Source organism: Aspergillus multicolor (assembly GCF_047715735.1).
Source record: "Aspergillus multicolor strain CBS 133.54 unplaced genomic scaffold BDW74scaffold_27, whole genome shotgun sequence".
NCBI lineage: Eukaryota > Fungi > Ascomycota > Eurotiomycetes > Eurotiales > Aspergillaceae > Aspergillus > Aspergillus multicolor.
The window spans coordinates 289492-311810 of NW_027395978.1; the positions used below are offsets into that span (position 1 = coordinate 289492).

Here is a 22319-nt window from a genome sequence, read left to right on the forward strand (position 1 = left end):
AGTAGTAATTCCTCGCGAGGGCACAGGAGAGGAGCGGTTTCGGCCCTGGAAGTCTGGTCCTTGCTTTGCCAAGGCGCTCCCCGATGTCTGGGCGATCGAGCTGAATGGCTTTACGGGCGATGCATCAACTCAATTTCTTGTTGAAGTGAGGCTACTGTTGACTATCTCTGGAAGCTGGTGATATCATGATTCGTGATGCCAGAATAGTCTGCTCTGCGAAGGAGGGCGACTATGGGCTACTATCACTATCGATCAACCTAAAATGGAGTCGATCCGGAGCAGTTTCATGAATTCATGGGGATGCCTGTTTCCACAGTGGAATGGATGAACTGCTTGCCACACTGACGATGGAGCAGGGCAGAAGGACGGAGTAGTGAGTGCCGGGGAGATGGAGTTTGCCACGAGAACGGGAATAATGATATATGGGGTCTGCGGCAGGCAATTGATTCTTGGATTCCTCCTGCACATCCATTGGCCCTCATTTTCCGCGCCTCCCTCGGCTTGCTCGCCCTTAAAGAAGAATTGCTTTTTCCCCCTGGATGCCAAAGCCGAGTGAGACAGCTTGAAACAGTCAGCTCGATCTCCAGACTCGACTCGACTAGCTCACCAGCCTAAGGGAGCCTGAAGGAAGACTAACGCCAAGTGCAAAGAAAGTGAAGAGAACAATTTCTGGATCGGGTCCACTTGGCCGTCCCCGTCGATCCTGAATCAATTACTATTTCGATTGCTCACTATCTTCTCTGTATCTCTCCTCCATTCTTGGCTCTTCTTTTATATAATATACTCTGCCATCCGCCCGTGGCGCTTTCTTCTCCACACCCGGGACGTCCTCTATTTCTTTTATCACGACTGCCCACGTTGATCGAGGGCCCAGGACGTCTCTTCACTCACCCACATCTACACCACCTTCTACGCTATCACCGCAGCCATGGCCTCCGAAGGCATGGCCCCCTTCACTCCCGAGTATGCCTCGTACAACTGGACAGGCGCTCCCTCAGATTACTCCAGCCTGGCCACGAACGAGCTGGGCGGAAACTCCAGTATGTGACGCGTCGGCCGCCATTGTCGCCGGAAACCTCTAACAATTGTGCTTCTAGGGGTGGAAAACTTGAACAAATGGTACCAGGCCGGTGACCAGGCCTACATCATCGTCGCCTCGGCCATGGTCATGCTCATGGTTCCCGGCCTCGGTTTTCTTTACTCCGGTCTTGCTCGCCGCAAGTCAGCCCTCAGCATGATCTGGGCTTGCATGGGTTCGATGTGCGTTGTTACGTTCCAATGGTATTTTTGGGGTTACTCGCTCGCCTTCTCTCCCACCGCCACAAACGGATACATTGGAAACCTGCGCAACTTCGGTCTCATGAAGGTTCTGGCGGATCCCAGCCCCGGGTCTCCTCTGGTTCCTAATCTTCTTTATGCCTTTTACCAGGTAAAATACTGCCATTGACTCGTCTGGTTCAATCATTGGCTGACAGACATAGATGCAATTCTGCGCCGTTACTGCTGCTATTATCATGGGTGCGGTTGCCGAGCGTGGTCGTCTTCTTCCCGCCATGGTCTTCACCTTCGTCTGGGCTACGATCGTCTACTGCCCTATCGCTTGCTGGGTATGGAATGTCAACGGCTGGGCTTTCAACTATGGTGTGTTGGATTACGCTGGTGGTGGTCCCGTCGAAATCTGCTCCGGTCTTTCGGCTCTCGCGTACTCCATGGTCCTCGGTCGTCGCCAGGAGCGCATGATGCTCAACTTCCGCCCTCACAACGTTTCCCTCATCCTGCTCGGCACCGTCTTCCTCTGGTTTGGCTGGCTCGGATTCAACGGAGGATCGTCTTTCGGTGCGAACATGCGTGCAACAATGGCTTGCTGGAACACGAACCTGACCGCTGCTTTTGGTGCGATTACTTGGGTTCTCCTTGATTGGCGTCTGGCTCGCAAGTGGTCGATGGTTGGTTGGTGTTCCGGTACTATTTCCGGTCTTGTCGCTGCTACTCCTGCTTCCGGTTTTCTCCCTCCCTGGGCCAGTGTTGTCCTCGGCATTGTGACCGGTATCGTTTGCAACTACTCGACCAAGGGTACGCTAGTCAACGTTTCCTGATATTATAAACACTCACTAACATGAACTATAGTCAAATACTGGATCCGCATTGATGACTCCATGGATGTGTTCGCTGAGCACGGTGTCGCCGGCATCGTCGGTCTCATCTTCAACGCCTTCTTCGCAGATGACGCCATCGTTGGTCTCGACGGAGTCAACACCGGTTCCGAAATGGGTGGCTGGCTCATCCACAACTGGAAGCAGCTCTACATTCAGATCGCCTTTATTGTTGCCGCATCCGCCTACTCGTTCGTTGTCTCCGCTATCGTCGCCTACGCCATCAACGCCATCCCCGGTCTGAAGCTCCGCGCCTCCGAGGAAGCCGAACTGCTCGGCATGGATGATGACCAGCTCGGTGAATTCGCTTACGACTACGTCGAGGTTCGCCGTGACTACCTTGCTTGGACACCCCAGAAGCACGACCAGCACGCCGACGGCCACGAGGTCCCAGCCGCCGCCCGCTACGGCATCGGCGAGCACAGCGAGATGATGCTCGACGGCGAGGCTCCCACGGGTGTAACCAACAGCCGCGGGAGCGAGGTCTCAGGCGTGCAAGAGATCAACGTCAAGGAAGAGTCGCAACGGCCGGCGCCGCCGAACGACGCCGAGAAAATCGCCCAAGCGCCTTGATCTTCCTGTTTCATTTCGTTTCTGATTTTAGCTTGCTTTGCCCATTTTTGTTCCTGCCCGAGATATCCACTTGTGTTTCTGCTTTCTTCAACGACCCCCCTTGGCTGAGCCATTTTCTCTTCTAACATACATTTTTGTATTTTCTGCCACGCGTACATTATTCATGTCTAATTTGCTAGACTGTCGGGAGATTTTGATTTTCAGCAGGCGTTGCTCCCCCCCTTTTTTTTTTTGCCCTGTTTTTTGAGTTCGCGCTATCAAAATGCCTCACGGAGCTTGGGTTGGGAATCTTCTACATTACTGGGAACGATGTGATAAATTGTATATACTAATAAAGGAGGATGATCCTCTCTTCATCCATTATTGTTCATCTTATGACTTCGCTTGCTTGAGTGAACCTTTTGGGATATAGATGTGTGATGATCTACGCTGCTATATTAGTTTCCAATAGACTGGGGAATTATCGAAACATAAGCTTCCACGTCCGAATGCTTGAGTTCTATGGACCCATGGATGACAGACCGGGTGATATCTATACGAACTATGTTCTCTGAACATGCTGAAAATGATTATGTCCATGAAATTCAATCAAGATCATGAGAAGAATAGAACAACTATCGCCTCACCATCCCCCTAACCCTCCTCCTCTCCTCCCCACTCAACTTATCAAGCACATCCGTCGTCTCTCCGCCCCGCAACACGTCATCCCATTCATCCTCATCCATTCCCATAACAAGAACCATCTGGAGACACCGCCCGAAGGCTTCGCGGTGCCTGTATCTTCCCGAGACATTCGCTCCGCCAGAGCCAGGGACGTCGACGCTAACCGCGGCACTGACGAGGCCTGCAACGTCGCGCTCTAGACGGGTTGCGCCGAGGGCGTTGACGCGGCCATGGTATGCCCAGAGGCGCTTTTCGAGCAGACGCGCCAGGTACGCGACTGTTACTGTTAGGAGGCGGTCGAAGGCGGCGGGGTTCAGGATTCGGAGGATGGGTGCTAGGAGCTCGGTCCAGGCGGTGCTGAAGCGGGGGCGGACGAGTTCGCGCGGCGAATCGGGATCGTTCTCTGGCGGGATGGAGTCGGTGTCGGAGTAGGACTCGAGGTCGGAGTGGTAGACTGTTAGTGGAGCGGTATCAGAGGCAGGTTGGTATTCGATGTCGCGGAAGGCGTCGGAGAGGATGGGGCGGAGACGATTCTTGATAATGTTATTGAAGACGACTTGGATGCCGTCTGTAAGGAGGTCGGTAACCTTCGCTTCGAAGGTGGTGGAGAGCGAGCTGAGCGTCTGGGAGACCAGGGTTGCATCTGCTGGGAATGGGAAGAGCGTGTGCAGTTGGTCTGTTTCCTCAACCTGTCCGTCTGGGTGGGTTATGGTCTTCTTGGACTCGGTGATGTTTTGGATGATGCGCCGGATATAGTCAACAGCGACATCGAGGTTGTTGATTAAGACTAGGAAGGAGATGACGATGTGCTCTGGGGGAGAGGCGCCCTGGTGGGCAGCTCGCGGGTAGCACTCATCGCGCATCTTGCGTTGGGTCATCCCAATAAAATCAGAACCCAGCACGCGTGATAAGGTAGGGACGACGCTGGTGACGATTGCAACTTGCGATGTCGCGAGAGATTGCTGCAGGACTTTATTGACGATGTACATGATATCGTCAACTGCCGACGTGATATGCGGCGGGTCTGCCTTTAATGATCGTTGGGGGTTCAAAGTCAAGCCCGTGGGCTGCTCATCCAGTTGGAATGCCTTTTCGACTGATCGACGGAAGAAAAAAGTGGTCATGGTGTTAAAGGGAGATATCAGCCGATCCCCGATTCTCCTAGAAAGTGTAGATTCCTTCAGGAACTGGGGCAATTCGAACTTGTGCTCATCATTGGCCTGTTAAAGTCAGTCTAGTCCGGCCGCAGAGGTAGGAGACACAAACATTGCATGTCTCAGCTAGGAAGCGGGTGTAAAGTGACCAGCGACCAAGCATGACAGTCATCTCATTCAAAAGCCCGTCTATCTCTTTCATGTCTACACCTTCGTCCTCCGCGCCTTGTTGAGTGGCCGGGGTGTTCGATGGTGTCGCAGTACGCTGCGGTGGAAGAAAGCTCTGGACTAGAAAGGTAAACGCATACGATTTGATATCCATCAACTTGCGATCAATATGCCGCTCGTCGCTCCAGGTGTCGAGAACAATTCCGCCTTGCACATCCGCCTCCAGCTGCAAGCGCTCAATCACCCTGTTCATCTTCCGCGGACCATAATGACGTTCAACAAGCCCTCCATGGCCGTCGATGATCTGCGCAATATGCTCGAATAGCTTGGTGAGCGTGTTGGCGTAAAAAAAGCCGTCCTGCTGCCCAGTTCCGGTATTGAGATTCGACCGCGCTTTCGCTGCCACGCCCTGACAGACATATCGTCCGTAAACATCTAATCCAACTTCCGAGCGCCCAATCAACGGGAACAGCTTGAAGAACCGTGTGATTTTGGCTCCATTGCTCTCCTTGACAGCTTTGTCGAACTCGCGCAGAAACAGCCCACAAAGCGACTCGGCGGCATTGTCCAGTGTCACGTTCGGGGGGTCCGGAACCTCCGCGGTAGGCACCATCTCCGCCGCAAAGGCGCCCTGAACCACTTCCGACGGCACCTTGGCTGCGCGATCCAAATAGCTAGCCGCCCTCTCCCAGTCCTGAGGCGCCCCCATAGAGCCTGCGACACCTAGCACACATGCTTTCAATTCCGAAACCTGCTCAACAACCTCCAAAGTTTTCTTGACTCTTGATTGTTCCAAATCCAAATACCGAACGGCACTGGAGATGCGGTCTGCGGTTGCGGCGGCCCCCGCGAGCATGCCATTGCTGATTGCTCGGGTGGTGCTGGTTTGGGAGCCGAGGTGTGCGCGGAGAAGATCTAAGCGGCCTAATTCACGCGAGAAGTCCTTCTGCGAGGCAACGAGCGCATCTAGGCGAGCTGTTACGGCGGCCTCTTGCTCGTGCAGGTGGGTCAGGGTAGCCTTGATCTCGGCGACGGAGTTGGCATTGTAGATGTCGGAGGGGGAAGTAGACTTCGGGTCTTGTGTGGTCGACGGAGTCACTGAGTGTCCATTAACGGCGGTTTTTGTGGGATTGGACATTCTTCCAGCAGCCGCAGCAACCGAGACAGGCTGCAATGTCAACAATGAGATATATGGAGAGGGGATTGTCTCGCCGGGGAGATCAAGCAATGTGGCAGAAGCCCAAGGCGGTGAATTCGGGGTCTATACGATACTCGAGATCTACGACTCCCATCAGTCTGGTAGCTTGAACGGTCCAAATCTAGGCTGTTTCAGGGTCAGGTACTGCCATCGCATCTACGTATGCTGTTTGCAGCTGGAGTTACGCTGAGAAAGGAGCCAAAGCGCAGTGGCAAGATACATGCATGTTGCCTAAGGCAGATTCCGCGATTGGCAAAATTAAACGTCATACATATATTGACATCTATTTACTCTTTGGCAACAAGAAAGCTTTGAGCACTTGAATCTGATCTTGGAGACTGATTTAACAGGTTCCTAGCTGCAAATTCGCCGCTACAATCGGGCGCCGTCGCAGAGCCAGACACCAGAACACCAGGCCCAAGTCTGGTCGTCGCATTATGGGCAATGAATCGTCCACACTCGTAGACGAGAAGACTCCGCCATCGGTGCTAGAAGCCCGCACCGTGGAGGCAGTCGCAAAGTATGTCCGGGAAAAGCCAGTACGGCGAGTGGTTGTGATGGTATGCCTGTGTCTCATCTGCCCCTCCCCCGCATTGACAGCTAACGCTCATATCTAGGTCGGAGCGGGCATCAGCACATCTGCCGGCATTCCTGATTTTCGATCCCCAGATACTGGTATATACGCGAATCTTATCCATCTGGATCTACCTGATCCCGAAGCGGTATTCGACATTAGCTTCTTCAGACAGAACCCTAAGCCGTTCTACGCTTTGGCGCGGGAGCTGGCACCCGGACAGTACAGACCTACCATTGCCCACTCCTTCGTAAAGCTCCTCTACGACAAGGGAAAGCTTTTGAAGCACTTCACACAGAATATTGACTGCTTGGAACGGTTGGCCGGCGTGCCGGGTGACATGATCATCGAAGCTCACGGAAGCTTTGCGACGCAGCGCTGCATTGACTGTAAAGCATCTTATCCGGAGGATCTGATGAAGGAGGCGATTGTGAAAGGGGAAGTGCCATACTGCGCCGAGTGCCGTGGACTAGTGAAGCCAGATATCGTCTTCTTCGGGGAAGCATTACCCTCGTCCTTCTTTGACAATCGAGAGCTCCCTGAAACGGCCGACCTGTGCATAGTCATGGGAACTAGTTTGTCTGTGCAACCGTTTGCTAGCCTTCCCTCGTTTGTTGCGGATGGCGTACCGCGCGTCCTCATCAATCGGGAGCGGGTCGGTGGGATGGGCTCTCGTCCGGACGACGTGCTCATCCTAGATGATTGCGACAACGGTGTAAGAAAGCTAGCACGGGCACTGGGATGGGAAGAGGAGCTAGTACAACTGTGGGAAGAGGCCAATCCGAACAAAAAGTCGCGCGAGGAAGAATTAGCGCCCCCTCAGACGCGCGAGGAGCGGCTTGAGAGTGAGATCAGCCGGTTGACTGCGGAGGTAGACAAGACTTTGGAGATTTCTGACGCTTACCAGAAGCGTGTGAGGGAGCGTCTAGAGGGTGAGACACGCTCTTCATCGGAGAGCAGTGGAACTGGACTGGCGCACGTTTTCCCGCATATGACATCGAAATAGAACCGCCAAGATGTCAAAGATGGCGTTGGGAGTTTACTCTGTTACTCGGACATGATAGATAAACGCAAATAATGAGGCACGAGTACGTAAAGGATCAAATTGGAAGATTGTTTTTTTCTAGATTATTGGCTTCAGCGGGTAGTCAAGCCGCCCACTTACTGCTTTCCAGTAGGATTAAGCGCATTCCAAGCCATCATAAAAGCCCTGTTCAGCGCCCAGCAATCCCATTGGATGCTTTCGAGGCAAAGAGGCAGACCAACAGGGGCAATATGATCGACGAAGCCCTAATAAGTCAGACAGTGACATCTTGGCAGAAGAGCAAACTTACCGCATTCTCAGTAAAGATGCGATTGAACCCCTCCCTAATATTGTTTCTTAGGCCCTTGTCAAAGTCATCAGCATCGTCGGCGAGGCCGTTGTACAGTTTGATGCTTGTCAGAGCGAACTGCCGCTGCTGTTAGCGCGCTAATCATGACACATGCTTATAACAAGCCCTAGTAATCATACTGTGTGGTACGCCTGGCAGATGCTGAATTGGACAGCTTCATCGCATGAACTGGGGAATGGCTGGATGGAACTTTGGCCTGGGGCTGTTATGGTATTGTAGAATACGACAACTTCCTAGATATGTCGTTAATGTATGTTTTGGACACCAGCATGGACATGGAAGCATACAGCTAGAGTGACGTTCGCTTCGTCCTCGTCGGACCTTTCCAGCAGGATCGAGGTTCCATGCAAGCCAAGATCGAGTTGGAGGAGACGGTTGAGGATTGAGGCCTCAATGGTGACTTCGGCTGAGGCCGATACTATAAAAGCCAGAAGAAAGAGGAAGACGAAGTTCAACTTCAACATGACGACGCTACTTTATGGGGAGGAGGGTGTGGTGCTGGGAGGGGTCAAGGCTACTTAAAGCCCGGTATATATACCTTGCGGAACTCATCTCCATTGCGAGGAAGGATGCTCCGGCGGAATTAAGATACAACCTCATAGAGTCGACCTTCTTGACCAGCTAGACAGAGCATTCGTATACATGATTAATCAGGCGTGATATAATAATCAGGGCGAGCATGCTTGGCTCTGGTACTGATAGCTCCATCCAATGATGCCACATGATGTCAGTGGGCCAATTTACAACTGATCAAGCTTACACAGTATGCACTCCTTGTGCTCCCAGCACAATTTGATGCGGATATGACCCGGAAGATAAGAAGCAGACCAATTGATGAGACATTACTGACAGACACCGTTAGACAAAGAGATGCGCCGGAGTAGAAGCGTATCTGGTGACCGGTGAGTGTGGGGATGCTATGCCTGGATCCAGACCCTCAACCTCACAAACTCCCCCACTCCCTCTCGGCCTCAAAGAGGGCTCACCGTCATCGTATTTATCTGCCCCTTCCTTCCTCCACTTTCTCCTACTCCTCATTTCTCTACCCCCTCTCATTCAACCCCTTCCTGTTCCGTTCAATCTTATAATATCCTCTTCAAAATGGTCGGAGTTGGTCCCAAACGCCGTCCCTCCCGCAGGGGTACGTGACCCCTCATATTCGACTCAATGCCCCAATCGTATTGACCGTGCGCAGGGTCCATGTCCGACGTACCCCAGAATGTCCTGGAGCAGATCAAGCTGTTTGAAGAGATCTTCACCGTCGACACTGCGACACTGAAGAAGGTTGTCGACCACTTCATCAAGGAGCTGACAAAGGGTAAGTGACGTGGGCCTGACAGGATTTGAACAACACTAAGCAAGGGACGATTAGGTCTCACTGTCGAGGGCGGCAACATCGTAAGTCTCCAGAAATGCAGTCTACATTCGCGATCTAACGACATAGCCCATGAACGTCACCTGGGTCCTAGGATTCCCCGATGGCGACGAGAAGGGCACATTCCTGGCCCTCGACATGGGCGGTACCAACCTGCGTGTTTGTGAGATTACCCTCACCGACGAGAAGGGCGGATTCGACATCATCCAGTCCAAGTACCGAATGCCCGAGGAGCTGAAGACGGGCGAGGCGGAGGAGTTGTGGGAGTACATCGTCGACTGCGTGGAGCAGTTCATCAAGTCGCACCACGAGGGCCAGAATCTGTCAAAGCTGCCCCTGGGTTTCACTTTCTCCTACCCGGCCACACAGGACTACATCGACCACGGAGTTCTTCAGCGCTGGACCAAAGGTTTCGACATTGATGGAGTCGAGGGCAAAGACGTAGTCCCTCCCCTCGAGAAGGTCTTCAAGGAAAGGGTATGGACCTCTATCGATCCCGTCGTTGCACCTGCTAACCCTTACTACAGGGTCTTCCCATCAAGGTCGCTGCCCTGATTAACGACACAACCGGAACTCTCATTGCCTCTTCTTACACCGACTCCGAGATGAAGATTGGCTGCATTTTCGGCACCGGTGTCAACGCCGCATACATGGAGGATGCCGGCTCTATACCAAAGTTGGCCCACATGAACTTGCCCCCGGACATGCCCGTTGCGATCAACTGCGAGTACGGTGCGTTTGACAACGAGCATATTGTCCTCCCGCTCACCAAGTACGACCATATCATCGACCGCGATTCACCTCGCCCCGGCCAGCAGGCTTTCGAGAAGATGACTGCTGGTCTCTATCTTGGCGAAATCTTCCGTTTGGCCCTGGTAGATATTTTGGACAACCAGCCCGGTCTAATCTTCAAGGACCAGGATACCTCGCAGTTGCGGATCCCCTACCTGCTTGATTCCTCCTTCCCTGCCGCAATTGAAGAAGACCCCTACGAGAACCTGCTCGAAACAGCAGACCTTGTTCAAAGCAAGCTCAAGATTACAGCGACGCGCTCAGAGCTCGAATTGATGCGCCGTCTTGCTGAGTTGATTGGTACCCGTGCTGCTCGCCTGTCCGCCTGTGGCGTGGCCGCTATCTGCAAGAAGAAGAACATCGAATCTTGCCACGTTGGTGCCGACGGCTCGGTCTTCACAAAATACCCACACTTCAAGACCCGCGGTGCCCAGGCCCTGCGCGAAATCCTGGACTGGGCCCCTAACGAGAAGGACAAAGTCACCATCCATGCTGCCGAGGATGGATCTGGTGTCGGTGCGGCACTCATCGCCGCCTTAACCCTGAAGCGTGTTGCCGCTGGCAACACAGCAGGTATCCGTAACGCGCAGGAAATGTTGGCTCTGTGTTAGTTACGTGAACACATTTCGAAGTGCGCTGGTTAGGGTTTGAATTGATTGGTTGATAACGACTTGATACGGGTGTTATGCTTGATAGCGAGGGGCGGATTCACCTAGAGTTGAAATTTTTGGGACTTAAGTAAAAATACAGTGCCAAAACCCTGCGAGGCTTCATGATTCAGCCATCGCATGCGGGTAGTTGGCCATAGACGTGGCTAGACATGTTAGACAAATTATACACATATCTTCAATCAATACACTTGACATAAATCTTCTTCGATTCGTATGTACTAGTGCTCAGGCACAATGATTCAACCAATTCGATCTATATAAAACTACAGAAATCTATCCCTGAATCTGCCACAGGCGAATTTTGCCCCGGTCATTACCAACAGCCAGATACTCCGAATTCGGCGAGATAGCCACAGATGTGACGCGTCCCAACGGTGTGCTCTGCGTCGGCCAGTTACGGTACACAGTGCAGTCTGGCAAATGTACCAGACGCAGCGCATCCTTCTTGACCTCACTAGCCATAGCAAGAAACTGCCCGTCCGGCGCAAACTCGATATGGCTGATAGAAGTGACAAGTTGATCAAGCGCACGCACGGGCTTGGGGGTTCGAGAAATAGCGGTGGATGTGTCGCCATTTGAGGAGATGAGGGAAGCGTAGGACGCTGCCCACTGCGCGCGGTCATAGACGTTGACAATACCCGATCGACTTCCGATAGCGACCCAGCGGTCCCCACCGAGAGCCTCCTGCTCAGCCGAGCCGCCGAGACGAAGAACGGTCGTGCCAACGCCACCGGCGTCCTTCCAGCGCGCGACAATGCGGTTAAGCTGCGCATCCCACTCAGACACCTCGCCGTTCAGATTGACAGCCGTGAGACCCTGGCCGTTGGACCACCAGGCGAAGTCCGCTATGCCGCCGCGGCCGTCAACACGCACCTGGGCGGTCCATTGCGCGGTGGCGGTGCTGTGGATGTTGATCACGCCGCCACCCTTGCGCGTTGAGCCAACGATACCAATGAAGCGGCCGCAGGGGGAGAGCTTGAAGTGCTCCATTGACTTTTGCTCCTCGCGGCGGTCGGCGGTTCCGTTGATTTTGTCGACTTTGCCGCTGTTGAGGTTCCAGATGTGGTAGTAGCGACGGCGGCCCGAGGCGTAGATCTGGTGCCCATCTGGGGAGAAGGTGGAGGTGCTGATGGGGGTTTGGCGGATGTGGAGGGATGTTAGAAGTGGGTGGGGGCTTGGAGCGTCCGGCGCGACGTGATGGATGAAGAGCGTTGATGCTGGGCCTGAGGAGAGGATTAATGGGTAATGAGGGTGGAAGGTGAGCGAGCTGACAGCGGACTGTATTGCACGTTAGTTTCCGTATGAGAAGATGGACATGCTCGTTGGTAGCGCTTACCGGCTGGTCTTGTCCGATATCCTTCAGTCGTTGGATTCCAATGACTTCTTTGCGCAGCTTCGGCCGACCGCCTGTTGAGTTTGTGGTTTCGGTCTTTGTGAAATCAATACTCTGCAAGAGTTTGGCCAGCGGCTGTGCGGACATCCCTTCCTCATCATCTGTATCCTTCTCTTCCACACGATCAGAGTCATCTTCGTCCTCGTCCGCCTGCTTGTTCAACTTAGGGTTCGCCCAGTCGGGTGTAGGATGAAGCTGCAGATACTGCCGGCGGAGTCGCCGAATGTACTCCTTTCCACTGATGATGTCTTCCGACTCGTTGACACGCAATTTTCTCAGTCTGTTGTTTCCAGCTAGCGAAACCGTAATGCGCTCATCGTCGCTATCGTGCCACAAGGGGGGGAGTTCATCTAGGTTGTCGTCTTCGCTCTCAGCCTCGCCGGGTGTAGCGGAAGGCTCGAGTTCTGTAGATACAGGACCGGCGCCAGAATCGAGGAAGAAAAGCTGCAATATAGTTAGCAGTGCTAGTCTTGGATCTATTGAGCATGTAAAAACACACATCTGCGTCGTCAAGCTCGTCCAAATCCTCATCCTCCAGGGTTTCATCTGCCTCATCCGCACTTTCATCGGAGACTGCCGTGAGGGCTAGTGAGTTGTAGTCTCGCCCATCTTTTAATGCGCTTTGAAACCCGTCGCCGTCACCAAAGAGTAGGCTCTCCAGCTTCTTCTCGGTCTCATCTTTTTCGAGGACTTGCTCCCCACGGGTATCTTTTTGTTTATGCGCCGCTTTGGCCATTGTGTTGTCTTTTATGAGTTGATGAGCCTGATAAAATCAGGTAATGCCCCGCAACAAAGATAAGAGAGAAAAGCAGACTGGAAATGTCGCATTTACTAGTCAGAGGGTCCATCCAAAATAATTTTTCTGCCTGGGCGGCAGAACTAGGCGGTGTACCTAGCGGTGCACGTACTAAAATCCGCAGAGCAACAAGGTGGCATACTCTTGTACTAGTCTACTACTGGCTGTGCTTCAGCTGTGCAGGTATCTTGAGAGATATATTGTCATATACGCAGAGAAATAGATAGACCTAAACCGGATTCCCAGAGAATCAAAAGCCGCCGGATCTCCAAACGCCAACATCAAATGTCATAAACAGTCATCAGGTATTTTTCGGCTGCACATTTGTTCCCGTGGAAGATGGCATATCATTTTCGCGTGGGCTACTCGCAATCGGTGTTGACCCGGACCCCAAAGAGCCCATCCGATTTGTCTCAGGGCCGTCTAGTTGATCCAGAGCTTCTTTGAACTGTACCGGGCTATGCAGCGTTCTTTCGTCGCTTCGTACTGTACCATCATGCTCCGAAAAATCGTCGTCTTCCAAGCCGCCCAATAGTGCATGTCGGTCGTCGGCTTCATTGTCGCTTGTAGTATTCGTGTCATCGGATTCCTGAGTTGCGGAGAGCGGTTTTTTGATAAAGATATCAATGATATAGTATTGAATAGCGTTCATGATGACAGGAAAGAGCAGCATCACGAAAATGATTTGGATGGCGGTGTTGCCTTCTGTCCATCGTAATGCCCAGTCGCCCACTTTGACGATAAGTGGTATCATCTGAATGAGAAAAAAGACGCATATCTTCATTCCTAAAAGACCCATAAAGTAAATCATGGATTGCTTGAACCACCAGCCGACGCGTGGTGGATCGCCGTAATTTCCTGATTCAATGGATTGTGGAGGATTTGCAAGAGGAGTATATTTCGCCAAGCGGTTGAGAAAATGGAGGATGAATATCAATATCGGGATACCAAGAGTGGTCTGTTTGACGTATGTTAGCAGCTGCTAGAAGTATCAATCCCCCTTGGCGAGCTCAGAGTACTCACGTCAATGCCCAAGTTCAGTAAGTAGAACGAGCACGGGTTAGGCTTGTATTTCCTTGTGATCTCAAACTGTCCAGCTGAGAACATGGACATCAATAGATTGAGAAGATGTAGCATAGATGAGCCGAACACTTGCTTTGAAGCATCGAATGCCCATACTTTCACCAGTCGTTGAGGGCGCTCCCTCCATCGCTTGTAGACAAGTGATAGAAGAGCGAGCATTCCCAACGCAGCCTGAACTATGAGAGAAAACGGCCCAAGTAGCCGGCATTCCCCATTATCGTCGTCATCTGGAGAAGAGTTGAAGTTTGCCGGGGAGTATGACGCGGCTGGAGTTGACACAGCTGGTGATGGGGTTTTGACGACGCCGGTTGGAGGGACCGAAGCATTTACTGAAGTGCTGAAGGTGACGAATATAACTATTGTTGCAGATAAGGTCGCAATCGATCGATAAACCATGGCCAATCCAAAGTCGCCAGGCTCCCTAGAGCTGGCGGCTAGGGTATGATGGAGATATGGTGATGTAAGAGGGCGGCGGTCGATGCGGCTTGGGATCAGTAGATGAGGTGAGAGAGAAAGCAAGGGATACAAGTCTAGACGATATGTGACAAAAGATGGGAGATGTAATAAATGAAGATGAAGAAACTCTCTTGCTGGCAAGGAGCCTGAGCCAGCCAGGAAGAAATCCTGAACGGATATCACGAGTCACGACTACTCTTCTGCAGGCTTGCTTCGCAGCCCCCGCAGTCCCAGTCCAGCTGGAGAGCCACTGCTACGCCTTGGTTGGTTAGCGTGCCTAGACCCTGGCCCTGGACTGGTGCCTCAGGTTAGCACCGTTCATGGAGGACGACGTCAACTCCGTATAGGGCAGTCTTGCGTATAGGGTCAGTGATTGGTAACTGCAGGAACAGAGAGAGCTCCGGATGCGTTCACAACTTGTCTCTGAGCAACATCTGGCTCTTTGATAGCCTTTGCCCGAGGTACAATAACTCAAGTACTACTATGGTGTTCGGATTTGCATGTGAACACTCAAGACTACGGATGCGTGCCATTGATTTTGATAGAGTCTGAAGTAAGATGCTGTTGTCTGGAAGAACTAGCCTGTGGCTAATTACACGACTAGAGCTGGCTAACTAGAAATACTGCGTGTAAGTCATGATGCCTGATCTGTGGGCCGAGTGGCTGGCCGATAACTGCAATCATGCAATAATGCCGCGAAGTGGATACATCGGAAAACCACGATGCTAAGCTGCTAGAAATGCACTACTCCATAAATGGTACGGCAGAGGATAAGCTCAAAGGTAGTGTTGCGTATGCAGTAGATCTCGAAGATCTCAGGGTTCTTCCCGGTGCTCCTGTCTCTGGTTGACAGAGCAGTCGCTTCTTATGTCCTGCAGACCGAGCTTTGATGTCTCATAGGTTTGCCGAGCCATAGATTAGCTGGCAGTCGATATGGTGATATTGATAACAGTAGCTGAGTGGCATAAAAGTCCTGATCCAGCTTGAGAAAGCCCCCATCCTCTCCCCAGAGCAAAGCCAGAGAGGCGTGTCATTCTACCTACCAGCCCTCAAAACCCATGAACAATAGCCATGAAACCCATATGAGTGAGAAGCAAAAACTGAACGCCGAAAACCCCGCAGCCGACCAAACATAGCGCGCACGTCCTTATGTCTTGCAAAACGCAGAGAACACGTAGAGTAAGCGATGAAAAGAAAATCGTCACGTCATTCTATACCATGCTGTTGTTTGAGACGTTCCAAATTCTCTTGCCTTTCCGCCAGGTCCTCCTTCGACTTGAGCATCTTTTCCGGCTGGTGATATAAGACTAATAAGACGAACAAGTCAACAAGCATTCTTGACGCCCGAATTCCACCTGACCATATTCGAAGACATACCGACAAGATATCTGTTCTGAAAGTTGAATCCATTGAGCTTATCGCATGCCTGTTTGGCGTCGTGAACGTCTTCATAAACCACAAATGCAGTTCCCTTGGAGTTGCTCGCGATTCCTTGTCGTATTTGTCTAAAATAGAAGACATAGTCAGCGCGCTGGCCAGAAAAGTAATGTCATCGCTATCAGCGGGGCCGCACCGGATAGGTCCAAACTTTCCGAAAAGGTCGAAGAGTTGCTCTGCAGTAACGTTGTAGCTATATATTGGTTAGTATCAACCAAATGCGCTGGCAGCACTGTCGTATATAACAATGAAGCGACAAGGGACGGCGGCGTACTTGAGGTTCTTAACAAAGAGAATCCTAGACAGGGTTAGCATCTGTGATCTTTTTCAAGTATCAAATAAGTAGTTGATCACGCTGGGCCAGGATCGGCCACCTTTATCGTACAGTGGTCAACTGGGAGGGGTATGCTTGAGGCTTACCGATTGGCTTCGGGGGCGAGCTTCCGGCTCATCCTCAGACGAAAAGGTATCAGAAAGAATGGTTTAGTGAGTTTAAGAAAAATGGATCAAAACCCAGACGGGGTTGGAGATTATTCAGATGAAAAAGGAGAGAGGAAGAGGGAGAAAACAAGAGAGAGGAGAACAATGAAAGAGTCGAGACGAGATGGTCGCGAGATTCGGAGGAGAGCCTTCGTTTCCTCTTTAGGATTAGTTCCATGAAGGCATCGGAGCCTCAAGTACAGACAGGCTTCCCAAGCTCGACAACAGCGCTAATTGAGTGCACTAAGGTACTCAGCAGCAGAATAGACGTAGTTGGAGATTTCAATTGATCAAGGTCCCTTCACTTGTGTTCCCTGTGACGGTCTTTTGCTGCTAGGCCTCGTCGGCCGCAAACGACTTTCTGCCTCAGGCATCGAGTCGACCTCTCTTCTCTTCGTTGCTCCTTCTGCTGTCCCCTCTCTATTTCCCATCCTCTGCGCTCGATCTCTCCCTTTTCGCGTGCAATCGGTGGTTCTGTCATCGTGAGATTTGTCGAGTCCTCGAGGCCCGGCACCCCTAACCTTTCTCCCTCTTGTCTGCATCCGCGGCGACGTCCTCAGTGCTGCGTCTATCCGGCAGAGGGAGAGACTGAACTTCTTGCCCCCTCAACTTCAGCGCTCCGCCGTGCGACTCTCCTCCGTCAACCTCCCCGACCCCCTTTCTCGCGCCTTTCCTTCGCTCACATATCGACTTTCATCTCATTGCTTACCGTGCGCCCGTCATCCCTTCAGGAATGACTTTCCTTCCACCTGCGGTGGCCCTCTCTTAGCCCAAGTGTGGTGGACTACCCCTCCGCTTTGCATTTCCTTTCGCAAGCAAGTCTCGTCACCTCCGCGGCCATATCCCCCTCCATTCTTCCGCCCTTCTTTTCGCTCTTTTATTTTGTTTTCCGCCGTCAAGATGATCAGTGCTACTTCTTTCGTGAACCCCATCGGCAGCCGACCGCCGCGGTATCGAACCCCTTCCCCTCCGCGACGCGCCGTCGAACCTATCTCCCCGTGCTTGACTATCGACTGCCGCACCTCGCGGATTGATCGCGAAGTCTCAGCATCTGCTACCTCAGATCATGTCCGTTTCACGCCAAGTGATAACAGGCTCTCCCCGGTCGATGTCCCGACATCGCATCGGTCAGGTCATGGTCGATCCAGCTCAACTATCGACACCCTTGCGACGATTGCGCTCGCTACAAGTCCTACCTTCACCCCTCTCAAGTATCGCCATCCCTCAGAAAACCCTGACACCACCATTCCGATGTTCCCTCCCGAACCTACAGAACCGGTCGAGCGCCCAGCAAAGCGACCCCGATCAGAGAAAGATGAATCCTCATACACACAACAACGATCAAATATTGTCCCGGTTGCGAATCCTCCACCAATTTCTGATAGTATGAAAACCGACGCAGAACTGTTGCTGAATTTCGCGCGGCCGACGAGTTTGTACCCTCCGACACCGTCATCGAAGCGAGTCAGCGTGGATGAATCCAGTCATGACCATCTCTTTCATTCGCAAGGCCAAGTCAAAGAGAGCAACATTAGCACATACTGGGGAATGAATAACGAGAGCGTAGTCTTCAATCATTCTGCCATATACAGTTTTCCACCATCGCGAATGAGATCTCAATCGGACGGATCGGCTGCTATATCCCGTCCAGTGATAGAAGGCCTTAGGCCAAACACAAGCTCTTCGACACTTCCACCGATCGCTTGGCAAGAAGATGCAGATGGCGGAGAAAGACACTGGAATTCTGAACCCAAGCCAGTCTTTGAGGGACCGCAACCTGACTTCCACAAACCTACCGAAACGGTGCCGAACAACCTTTCCCAGATCCAACCGCTGAAGAAGGAGCAAGATACTGAACCGAATGGATCTAGTCAGGCAAGCTGTGCTACCTGCAACCTCGTCCGCATACCCATCGATAGCGAGGACCAGGATGTTACATGGATTAGCTGTGATGGCTGCAAGCGCTGGTTTCATATTTTATGCGCTGGTTTCAAGAATGATCGCGAAATCAGGACTGTCGATAAATTCATTTGCAAGACCTGTCGGCCTATACACGGCCAGACTACCTTTGTCCGGAAGTCATCTCGCGCCCGCACCTCGATTGATTATGCGGGTCTTAACCAAGGCTTGGTAAAATCCGCAACAGACTCATTAGAGCACCACTATATTGAGCCTATCAAGCAAAACAAGATCCAATTTCTACCTGAAAATTTCCCGCGCATGCGTCCAGAGCTTGTCACTGCGGAATACTTCGAGCGAGGGAACGGCATGACAGAGCCAATCGTCATACCCGCCGAATTTAACACGCATGCAGCCATTCCACCTATTGACCACGACTTTGAAGCCCTTGTCCAGGATGCGTCCTCGCAAGAAATGTTTGACGAGCTCTTGGATCATCAACCAAGTGAGGATTATGAGACTTTTCTTGACTGCGGTCAAGATCAGTTGGATATGGTGATCCCGCAAGATCTGACAGTCAGGACGGTCTCTGAGCTCTACGGGCCGGAAGAAAGGGTGGAAGTGATCGATGTCAAGTCCCAGCATGGTGAAGATAAACGCTGGACCATGCAGAAGTGGGCGGACTACTACGAGAGTTCTGGCGAAAAAGTGGTCCGAAATGTTATCAGCCTCGAAGTTTCGCAGAGTAAATTAGGTCGGCTAATTCGACGGCCGAAAATCGTACGCGATCTTGATCTTCAGGATGCTGTTTGGCCTGAGGAGTTGAAGGCTATTGGAAAATTTCCGAAAGTGCAATTCTACTGCTTGATGTCAGTAGCCGACTGCTACACCGACTTCCATATTGACTTTGGAGGTTCCTCTGTCTACTATCACATCCTCAAAGGCAAGAAGACTTTCTTCTTCATACCTCCCAAAGATAAACACCTGAAGAAGTACGAGGAGTGGTGCAACTCACCTGCTCAAGACTACACCTTTTTGGGAGACCAGACCAAAGAGTGCTACCGCGTCGACCTTTCCGAAGGCGATACCATGCTTATCCCGTCTGGCTGGATTCATGCCGTTTGGACGCCTGAAAATAGTCTTGTGATCGGTGGGAATTTCCTTACCAGACTCAACTACGGCATGCAGATCAAGATTGCAAAGATTGAGAAGGAAACCAAAGTCCCAATGAAATTTCGATATCCCTTCTTCCAGAAGATTCAGTGGTACACTGTCTTGAAATATCTCGAAGAGGATCCGGTGCCTCAAAGCGTGTTGGACGCTTTTTCGCAAGACGAGAACCATCGTTTCCATCGCCAATATCCTATATACTATGAGTTTGGAGAGCGGACAAATACTGAGCCGAGAGGGTCACCGTACCACAACTCGCGGTTTTACTCTCAAGCTGAACTTGAGGGTCTCCCGGACCTTGCCAAATATCTCCTCAGAACTGCTTTAATTGCAGGCTCTTACCTCGTCGAAGGCGTAACTGCTGATACCAGAAATGCCGTCAAGAGATCGATACCTACAATGTCTGGAGAACCTATTGACGTGATTCGGACGTTCGGTATATGGATAGCGTGGAAACGAGGCAACGAAAAGGCTGCTCATTGGACCCGTCCCGGCGTTGTGGAAAGCAATGCTAAACTCAGTCTTGTGGAAAAGAAACCCGCTGGTAGACCTAGTCGCCGCTCAGAGCGTAACGCCGAGAATCAACGAACATACGCAGAGAGGCAGGCAGTGCAGCGTTTGTCGGAGCGTCCGGCCGATGACTCTCAAAAGGAGTCCGTTGAGGAGTCTGTTGCCGACGATGAAAGCACCGCGCCCTTGCCAAATAATTCTCCACCAACACACACTGCTCCCATTCCCGTCCCCGTTGTTAGCGAAGACACAACCCCGAAACACAAAGCCGCTCCACGTGGCTCTGGCCTCGGTCCGAAGCGGGTCGCTTGTGATGCATGCCGCAAGCGTAGAATACGGTGTCATCACAAAGAAGAGAACAATGCAGTGTCAAGTTCGCAAATGGCGGTCGGCCCTTCTAGCCTAGGGCATCACACGCCAACTGCGCAGGATGCGGCATCCGCCCTGAACTCACTTGCCGCGATTGCCTCCGGCGCTGGTTTCCCAAATGGCCTTAATACCATAAAAGGCTTTGATCGAGTGGAAGGTTCAACCAGCTACACAACAGGCAGCACGGCCACGCCGCAGGCGGGCGCTGTAAAAGTTGGTGATGCCAGCCCGGATGGTCCGAATTCAGCGAAGAAAGGTCGCAGCAAAGCCTGTGACGACTGCCGTAAGAGCAAGGTTCGTTCATGTTCTGTTTACGTGGTCATTCTACTGTTTACAGTGCTAACGTAAACAGCGTCGTTGCATTCATGATGAGTATGGCAGGATTGACCCTGTAAAGGCTCAGGAACGATCGAAGCCACGAGCGACAAGCCTGGCGAAAAGGCCACGGGTCAACGAGGAAGGGGTCGCATCCGGTGCAAGTAAACGCCTGAAGCAGGAGAGTACATCGCCGGTAGCGAGGCAAGCCCATCTGAACCATCGTGATGCGGAAAATGCAACCCGTGCCCAGGATGTTGCTGAGAACGTCTCGCTAGAGCAATCTCCCCGCAAAAGCAACGCTCAGCGCGCAGCCATGTTCCACACAGAGAAAGACTTGCTGGCCGAACAAAGGTTATATGCATCGCCGCCAGCGTTCCAACCTGATACAGTTGCTACCAAGGAGTTGACCGCTACAGTGTCAAAGCCAGCTGGCGCGTTGGTATCACCGCCAACCTCGCTGGCGGATGAGATGGATATACAAGAACAAGTCGATGGCGAGGGTGAACATGCATCTGCCATGTATACCCCTTCATCAGGCTCCCGCCATTCTTCCCGCCAACCCCGTCAGATTGAGAGATACATGCCAGATGTTCACTTTGCCAAAACAACAAAGTCTGTAAGCACTATTCCTCAGCCTGCGCGTCGCTCCTCTTTTGGTTCCACCGTCCGAAAAACAACGCCAGGGTTATCGTCCGGTCCAAAGAAACCTGCATCCCGTCCATCCTCGTCTCACGGCAAAAAGAGTCTTTCCCCTTCTGTGGAGAAGAGATCCGAACGTCATGCCTTTCCCCCCACATCTTTCGTCCAGCACGGCAAAGACCCCAGGTCTGAGCATGCAATACTCGACAATAATCCTGATCCTGAAAGCATGCGCCTAATACGTGAAATACAAGAACAGGAGTTCGGGTTACGGCGGCGAGCTGGCCGAGCTTGATCTCCTAACTTTGCAATCGTGTCTTCGTGCGGAAATACAGCCTACTTTACTTTCTCTTTAGACATGGTAGACCGGGACAGGCGAGGTCGAGGCACTTTGGTTTTTTGTTGCGGGGAACATCTGGGTCACGGAGTTAATATGAGATGGAGTCTAACGGATGCGGGATTGGATTGTTTCATGCCTTGTCCTCTCTTTTCTTCCTTTCCACCAATATACCTTCCTTAGTGTCGGTCTCTTTACATGTCTCCCATTTTACTACTTGCTGCTTTATCCGGCGTTACGGGCTGGAACTTCACTACCTGCTCTCTTGGGGGTTTTTCTTGTCGTCTGCGTCCCGTCGACTCATGTTATTCCATATCTCCCCACTTGCTTTTTTCTTTCCGCGCATGATATCTCTTCTACATGCCTGCGAGTTGAGTACCTCGAGCCATCTCTTTTTCTTTTTCATGGGGCGTTCCAAGTGTGTTTGTACGAACTGAGCCATTCTGAACTCGAGGATGATTTTGTTTCCCTGCCGTTTTTTTCTTATCTGTTTCCGGTTTCCGTTAAGGCAGGTCAGATTGTCATTGATATTGATGTTGCTCTCGATACCATGGATAATCAGGTAGTCTTGGTCTTCGCAAGATTTGATTAATATAGTTCAGCTCATCGTATTCTGCTTATTCGACTGTGACACATGGGGCTTTTTTTTACTACTCCTTGGTTTGGCTTGGAGTTTGTTCAGTTACAGCTACTCCAGTGACGTTTTCATATCCAGTG

The 22319-nt window shown here is 51.9% G+C and overlaps 9 protein-coding genes across 9 annotated transcripts; 4 read left to right on the forward strand and 5 right to left on the reverse strand.

Annotated features, from left to right (window-relative positions):
• Nucleotides 1–821: 821 nt before the first annotated feature.
• On the forward strand, nucleotides 822–2936 carry BDW74DRAFT_68258 (ammonium transporter). Its single transcript, XM_073733442.1, has 4 exons — nucleotides 822–1040; nucleotides 1098–1429; nucleotides 1482–2073; nucleotides 2128–2936. Exons 1-4 carry the CDS (start codon nucleotides 929–931, stop codon nucleotides 2724–2726), a joined length of 1635 nt encoding a protein of 544 aa, XP_073580654.1. The 5' UTR covers nucleotides 822–928; the 3' UTR covers nucleotides 2727–2936.
• A 404-nt stretch (nucleotides 2937–3340) lies between these two features.
• Nucleotides 3341–5976, reverse strand: BDW74DRAFT_187113 (Golgi transport complex subunit COG4; the record flags this gene model as incomplete). The annotated part of the gene is made up of 2 exons (XM_073731411.1): nucleotides 4656–5976; nucleotides 3341–4609 (listed from the first exon to the last, which is right to left on the reverse strand). Exons 1-2 carry the CDS (start codon nucleotides 5847–5849, stop codon nucleotides 3341–3343), a joined length of 2463 nt encoding a protein of 820 aa, XP_073580655.1. The 5' UTR covers nucleotides 5850–5976.
• Nucleotides 5977–6036: 60 nt separating this feature from the next.
• BDW74DRAFT_159228 (SIR2 family NAD-dependent protein deacylase) lies at nucleotides 6037–7609 on the forward strand. Its single transcript, XM_073725438.1, has 2 exons — nucleotides 6037–6469; nucleotides 6527–7609. Exons 1-2 carry the CDS (start codon nucleotides 6347–6349, stop codon nucleotides 7487–7489), a joined length of 1086 nt encoding a protein of 361 aa, XP_073580656.1. The 5' UTR covers nucleotides 6037–6346; the 3' UTR covers nucleotides 7490–7609.
• Nucleotides 7602–8549, reverse strand: BDW74DRAFT_68291 (uncharacterized protein). The gene is made up of 4 exons (XM_073733443.1): nucleotides 8165–8549; nucleotides 7997–8110; nucleotides 7818–7934; nucleotides 7602–7773 (listed from the first exon to the last, which is right to left on the reverse strand). The coding sequence occupies exons 1-4, from the start codon at nucleotides 8339–8341 to the stop codon at nucleotides 7645–7647; spliced, it is 537 nt and encodes a 178-aa protein (XP_073580657.1). The 5' UTR covers nucleotides 8342–8549; the 3' UTR covers nucleotides 7602–7644.
• Nucleotides 8550–8996: 447 nt separating this feature from the next.
• BDW74DRAFT_159230 (putative hexokinase Kxk) lies at nucleotides 8997–10913 on the forward strand. The gene is made up of 4 exons (XM_073725439.1): nucleotides 8997–9195; nucleotides 9250–9275; nucleotides 9322–9729; nucleotides 9780–10913. The coding sequence occupies exons 1-4, from the start codon at nucleotides 9078–9080 to the stop codon at nucleotides 10653–10655; spliced, it is 1428 nt and encodes a 475-aa protein (XP_073580658.1). The 5' UTR covers nucleotides 8997–9077; the 3' UTR covers nucleotides 10656–10913.
• BDW74DRAFT_159231 (WD40 repeat domain-containing protein) lies at nucleotides 10893–12917 on the reverse strand. The gene is made up of 3 exons (XM_073725440.1): nucleotides 12608–12917; nucleotides 12052–12552; nucleotides 10893–11993 (listed from the first exon to the last, which is right to left on the reverse strand). Exons 1-3 carry the CDS (start codon nucleotides 12842–12844, stop codon nucleotides 10989–10991), a joined length of 1743 nt encoding a protein of 580 aa, XP_073580659.1. The 5' UTR covers nucleotides 12845–12917; the 3' UTR covers nucleotides 10893–10988.
• Nucleotides 12918–13205: 288 nt separating this feature from the next.
• On the reverse strand, nucleotides 13206–14383 carry BDW74DRAFT_169889 (STIMATE family protein; the record flags this gene model as incomplete). Its single annotated transcript, XM_073727070.1, has 2 exons — nucleotides 13206–13862; nucleotides 13928–14383. 2 exons carry the CDS (start codon nucleotides 14381–14383, stop codon nucleotides 13206–13208), a joined length of 1113 nt encoding a protein of 370 aa, XP_073580660.1.
• A 602-nt stretch (nucleotides 14384–14985) lies between these two features.
• On the reverse strand, nucleotides 14986–16491 carry BDW74DRAFT_159234 (putative pre-mRNA branch site protein p14; the record flags this gene model as incomplete). The annotated part of the gene is made up of 5 exons (XM_073725441.1): nucleotides 16301–16491; nucleotides 16155–16178; nucleotides 16017–16073; nucleotides 15821–15948; nucleotides 14986–15750 (listed from the first exon to the last, which is right to left on the reverse strand). Coding segments are annotated over exons 1-5 (337 nt in total), but the record flags the coding sequence as incomplete, so codon positions are not given.
• Nucleotides 16492–17179: 688 nt separating this feature from the next.
• On the forward strand, nucleotides 17180–22310 carry jhd1 ([Histone H3]-lysine-36 demethylase). The gene is made up of 2 exons (XM_073733444.1): nucleotides 17180–20602; nucleotides 20661–22310. The coding sequence occupies exons 1-2, from the start codon at nucleotides 17261–17263 to the stop codon at nucleotides 21558–21560; spliced, it is 4242 nt and encodes a 1413-aa protein (XP_073580662.1). The 5' UTR covers nucleotides 17180–17260; the 3' UTR covers nucleotides 21561–22310.
• Nucleotides 22311–22319: the final 9 nt, after the last annotated feature.

Coding starts and splice junctions, on each gene's coding strand:
- BDW74DRAFT_68258 (XM_073733442.1), top strand. CDS start 929: ATGGCCTCCGAAGGCATGGCCCCCTTCACTCCCGAGTATGCCTCGTAC. Junction 1,041..1,097: donor CGAGCTGGGCGGAAACTCCA/GTATGTGACGCG, acceptor TTGTGCTTCTAG/GGGTGGAAAACTTGAACAAA. Junction 1,430..1,481: donor TTCTTTATGCCTTTTACCAG/GTAAAATACTGC, acceptor TGACAGACATAG/ATGCAATTCTGCGCCGTTAC.
- BDW74DRAFT_68291 (XM_073733443.1), bottom strand. CDS start 8,341: ATGTTGAAGTTGAACTTCGTCTTCCTCTTTCTTCTGGCTTTTATAGTA. Junction 8,111..8,164: donor AAGCGAACGTCACTCTAGCT/GTATGCTTCCAT, acceptor CGACATATCTAG/GAAGTTGTCGTATTCTACAA. Junction 7,774..7,817: donor GCATCTTTACTGAGAATGCG/GTAAGTTTGCTC, acceptor CTGACTTATTAG/GGCTTCGTCGATCATATTGC.
- jhd1 (XM_073733444.1), top strand. CDS start 17,261: ATGATCAGTGCTACTTCTTTCGTGAACCCCATCGGCAGCCGACCGCCG. Junction 20,603..20,660: donor ACGACTGCCGTAAGAGCAAG/GTTCGTTCATGT, acceptor TAACGTAAACAG/CGTCGTTGCATTCATGATGA.
- BDW74DRAFT_159230 (XM_073725439.1), top strand. CDS start 9,078: ATGTCCGACGTACCCCAGAATGTCCTGGAGCAGATCAAGCTGTTTGAA. Junction 9,196..9,249: donor CATCAAGGAGCTGACAAAGG/GTAAGTGACGTG, acceptor AGGGACGATTAG/GTCTCACTGTCGAGGGCGGC. Junction 9,276..9,321: donor CTGTCGAGGGCGGCAACATC/GTAAGTCTCCAG, acceptor CTAACGACATAG/CCCATGAACGTCACCTGGGT.
- BDW74DRAFT_159231 (XM_073725440.1), bottom strand. CDS start 12,844: ATGGCCAAAGCGGCGCATAAACAAAAAGATACCCGTGGGGAGCAAGTC. Junction 12,553..12,607: donor ACGAGCTTGACGACGCAGAT/GTGTGTTTTTAC, acceptor ACTATATTGCAG/CTTTTCTTCCTCGATTCTGG. Junction 11,994..12,051: donor ATATCGGACAAGACCAGCCG/GTAAGCGCTACC, acceptor CGTGCAATACAG/TCCGCTGTCAGCTCGCTCAC.
- BDW74DRAFT_159228 (XM_073725438.1), top strand. CDS start 6,347: ATGGGCAATGAATCGTCCACACTCGTAGACGAGAAGACTCCGCCATCG. Junction 6,470..6,526: donor TACGGCGAGTGGTTGTGATG/GTATGCCTGTGT, acceptor GCTCATATCTAG/GTCGGAGCGGGCATCAGCAC.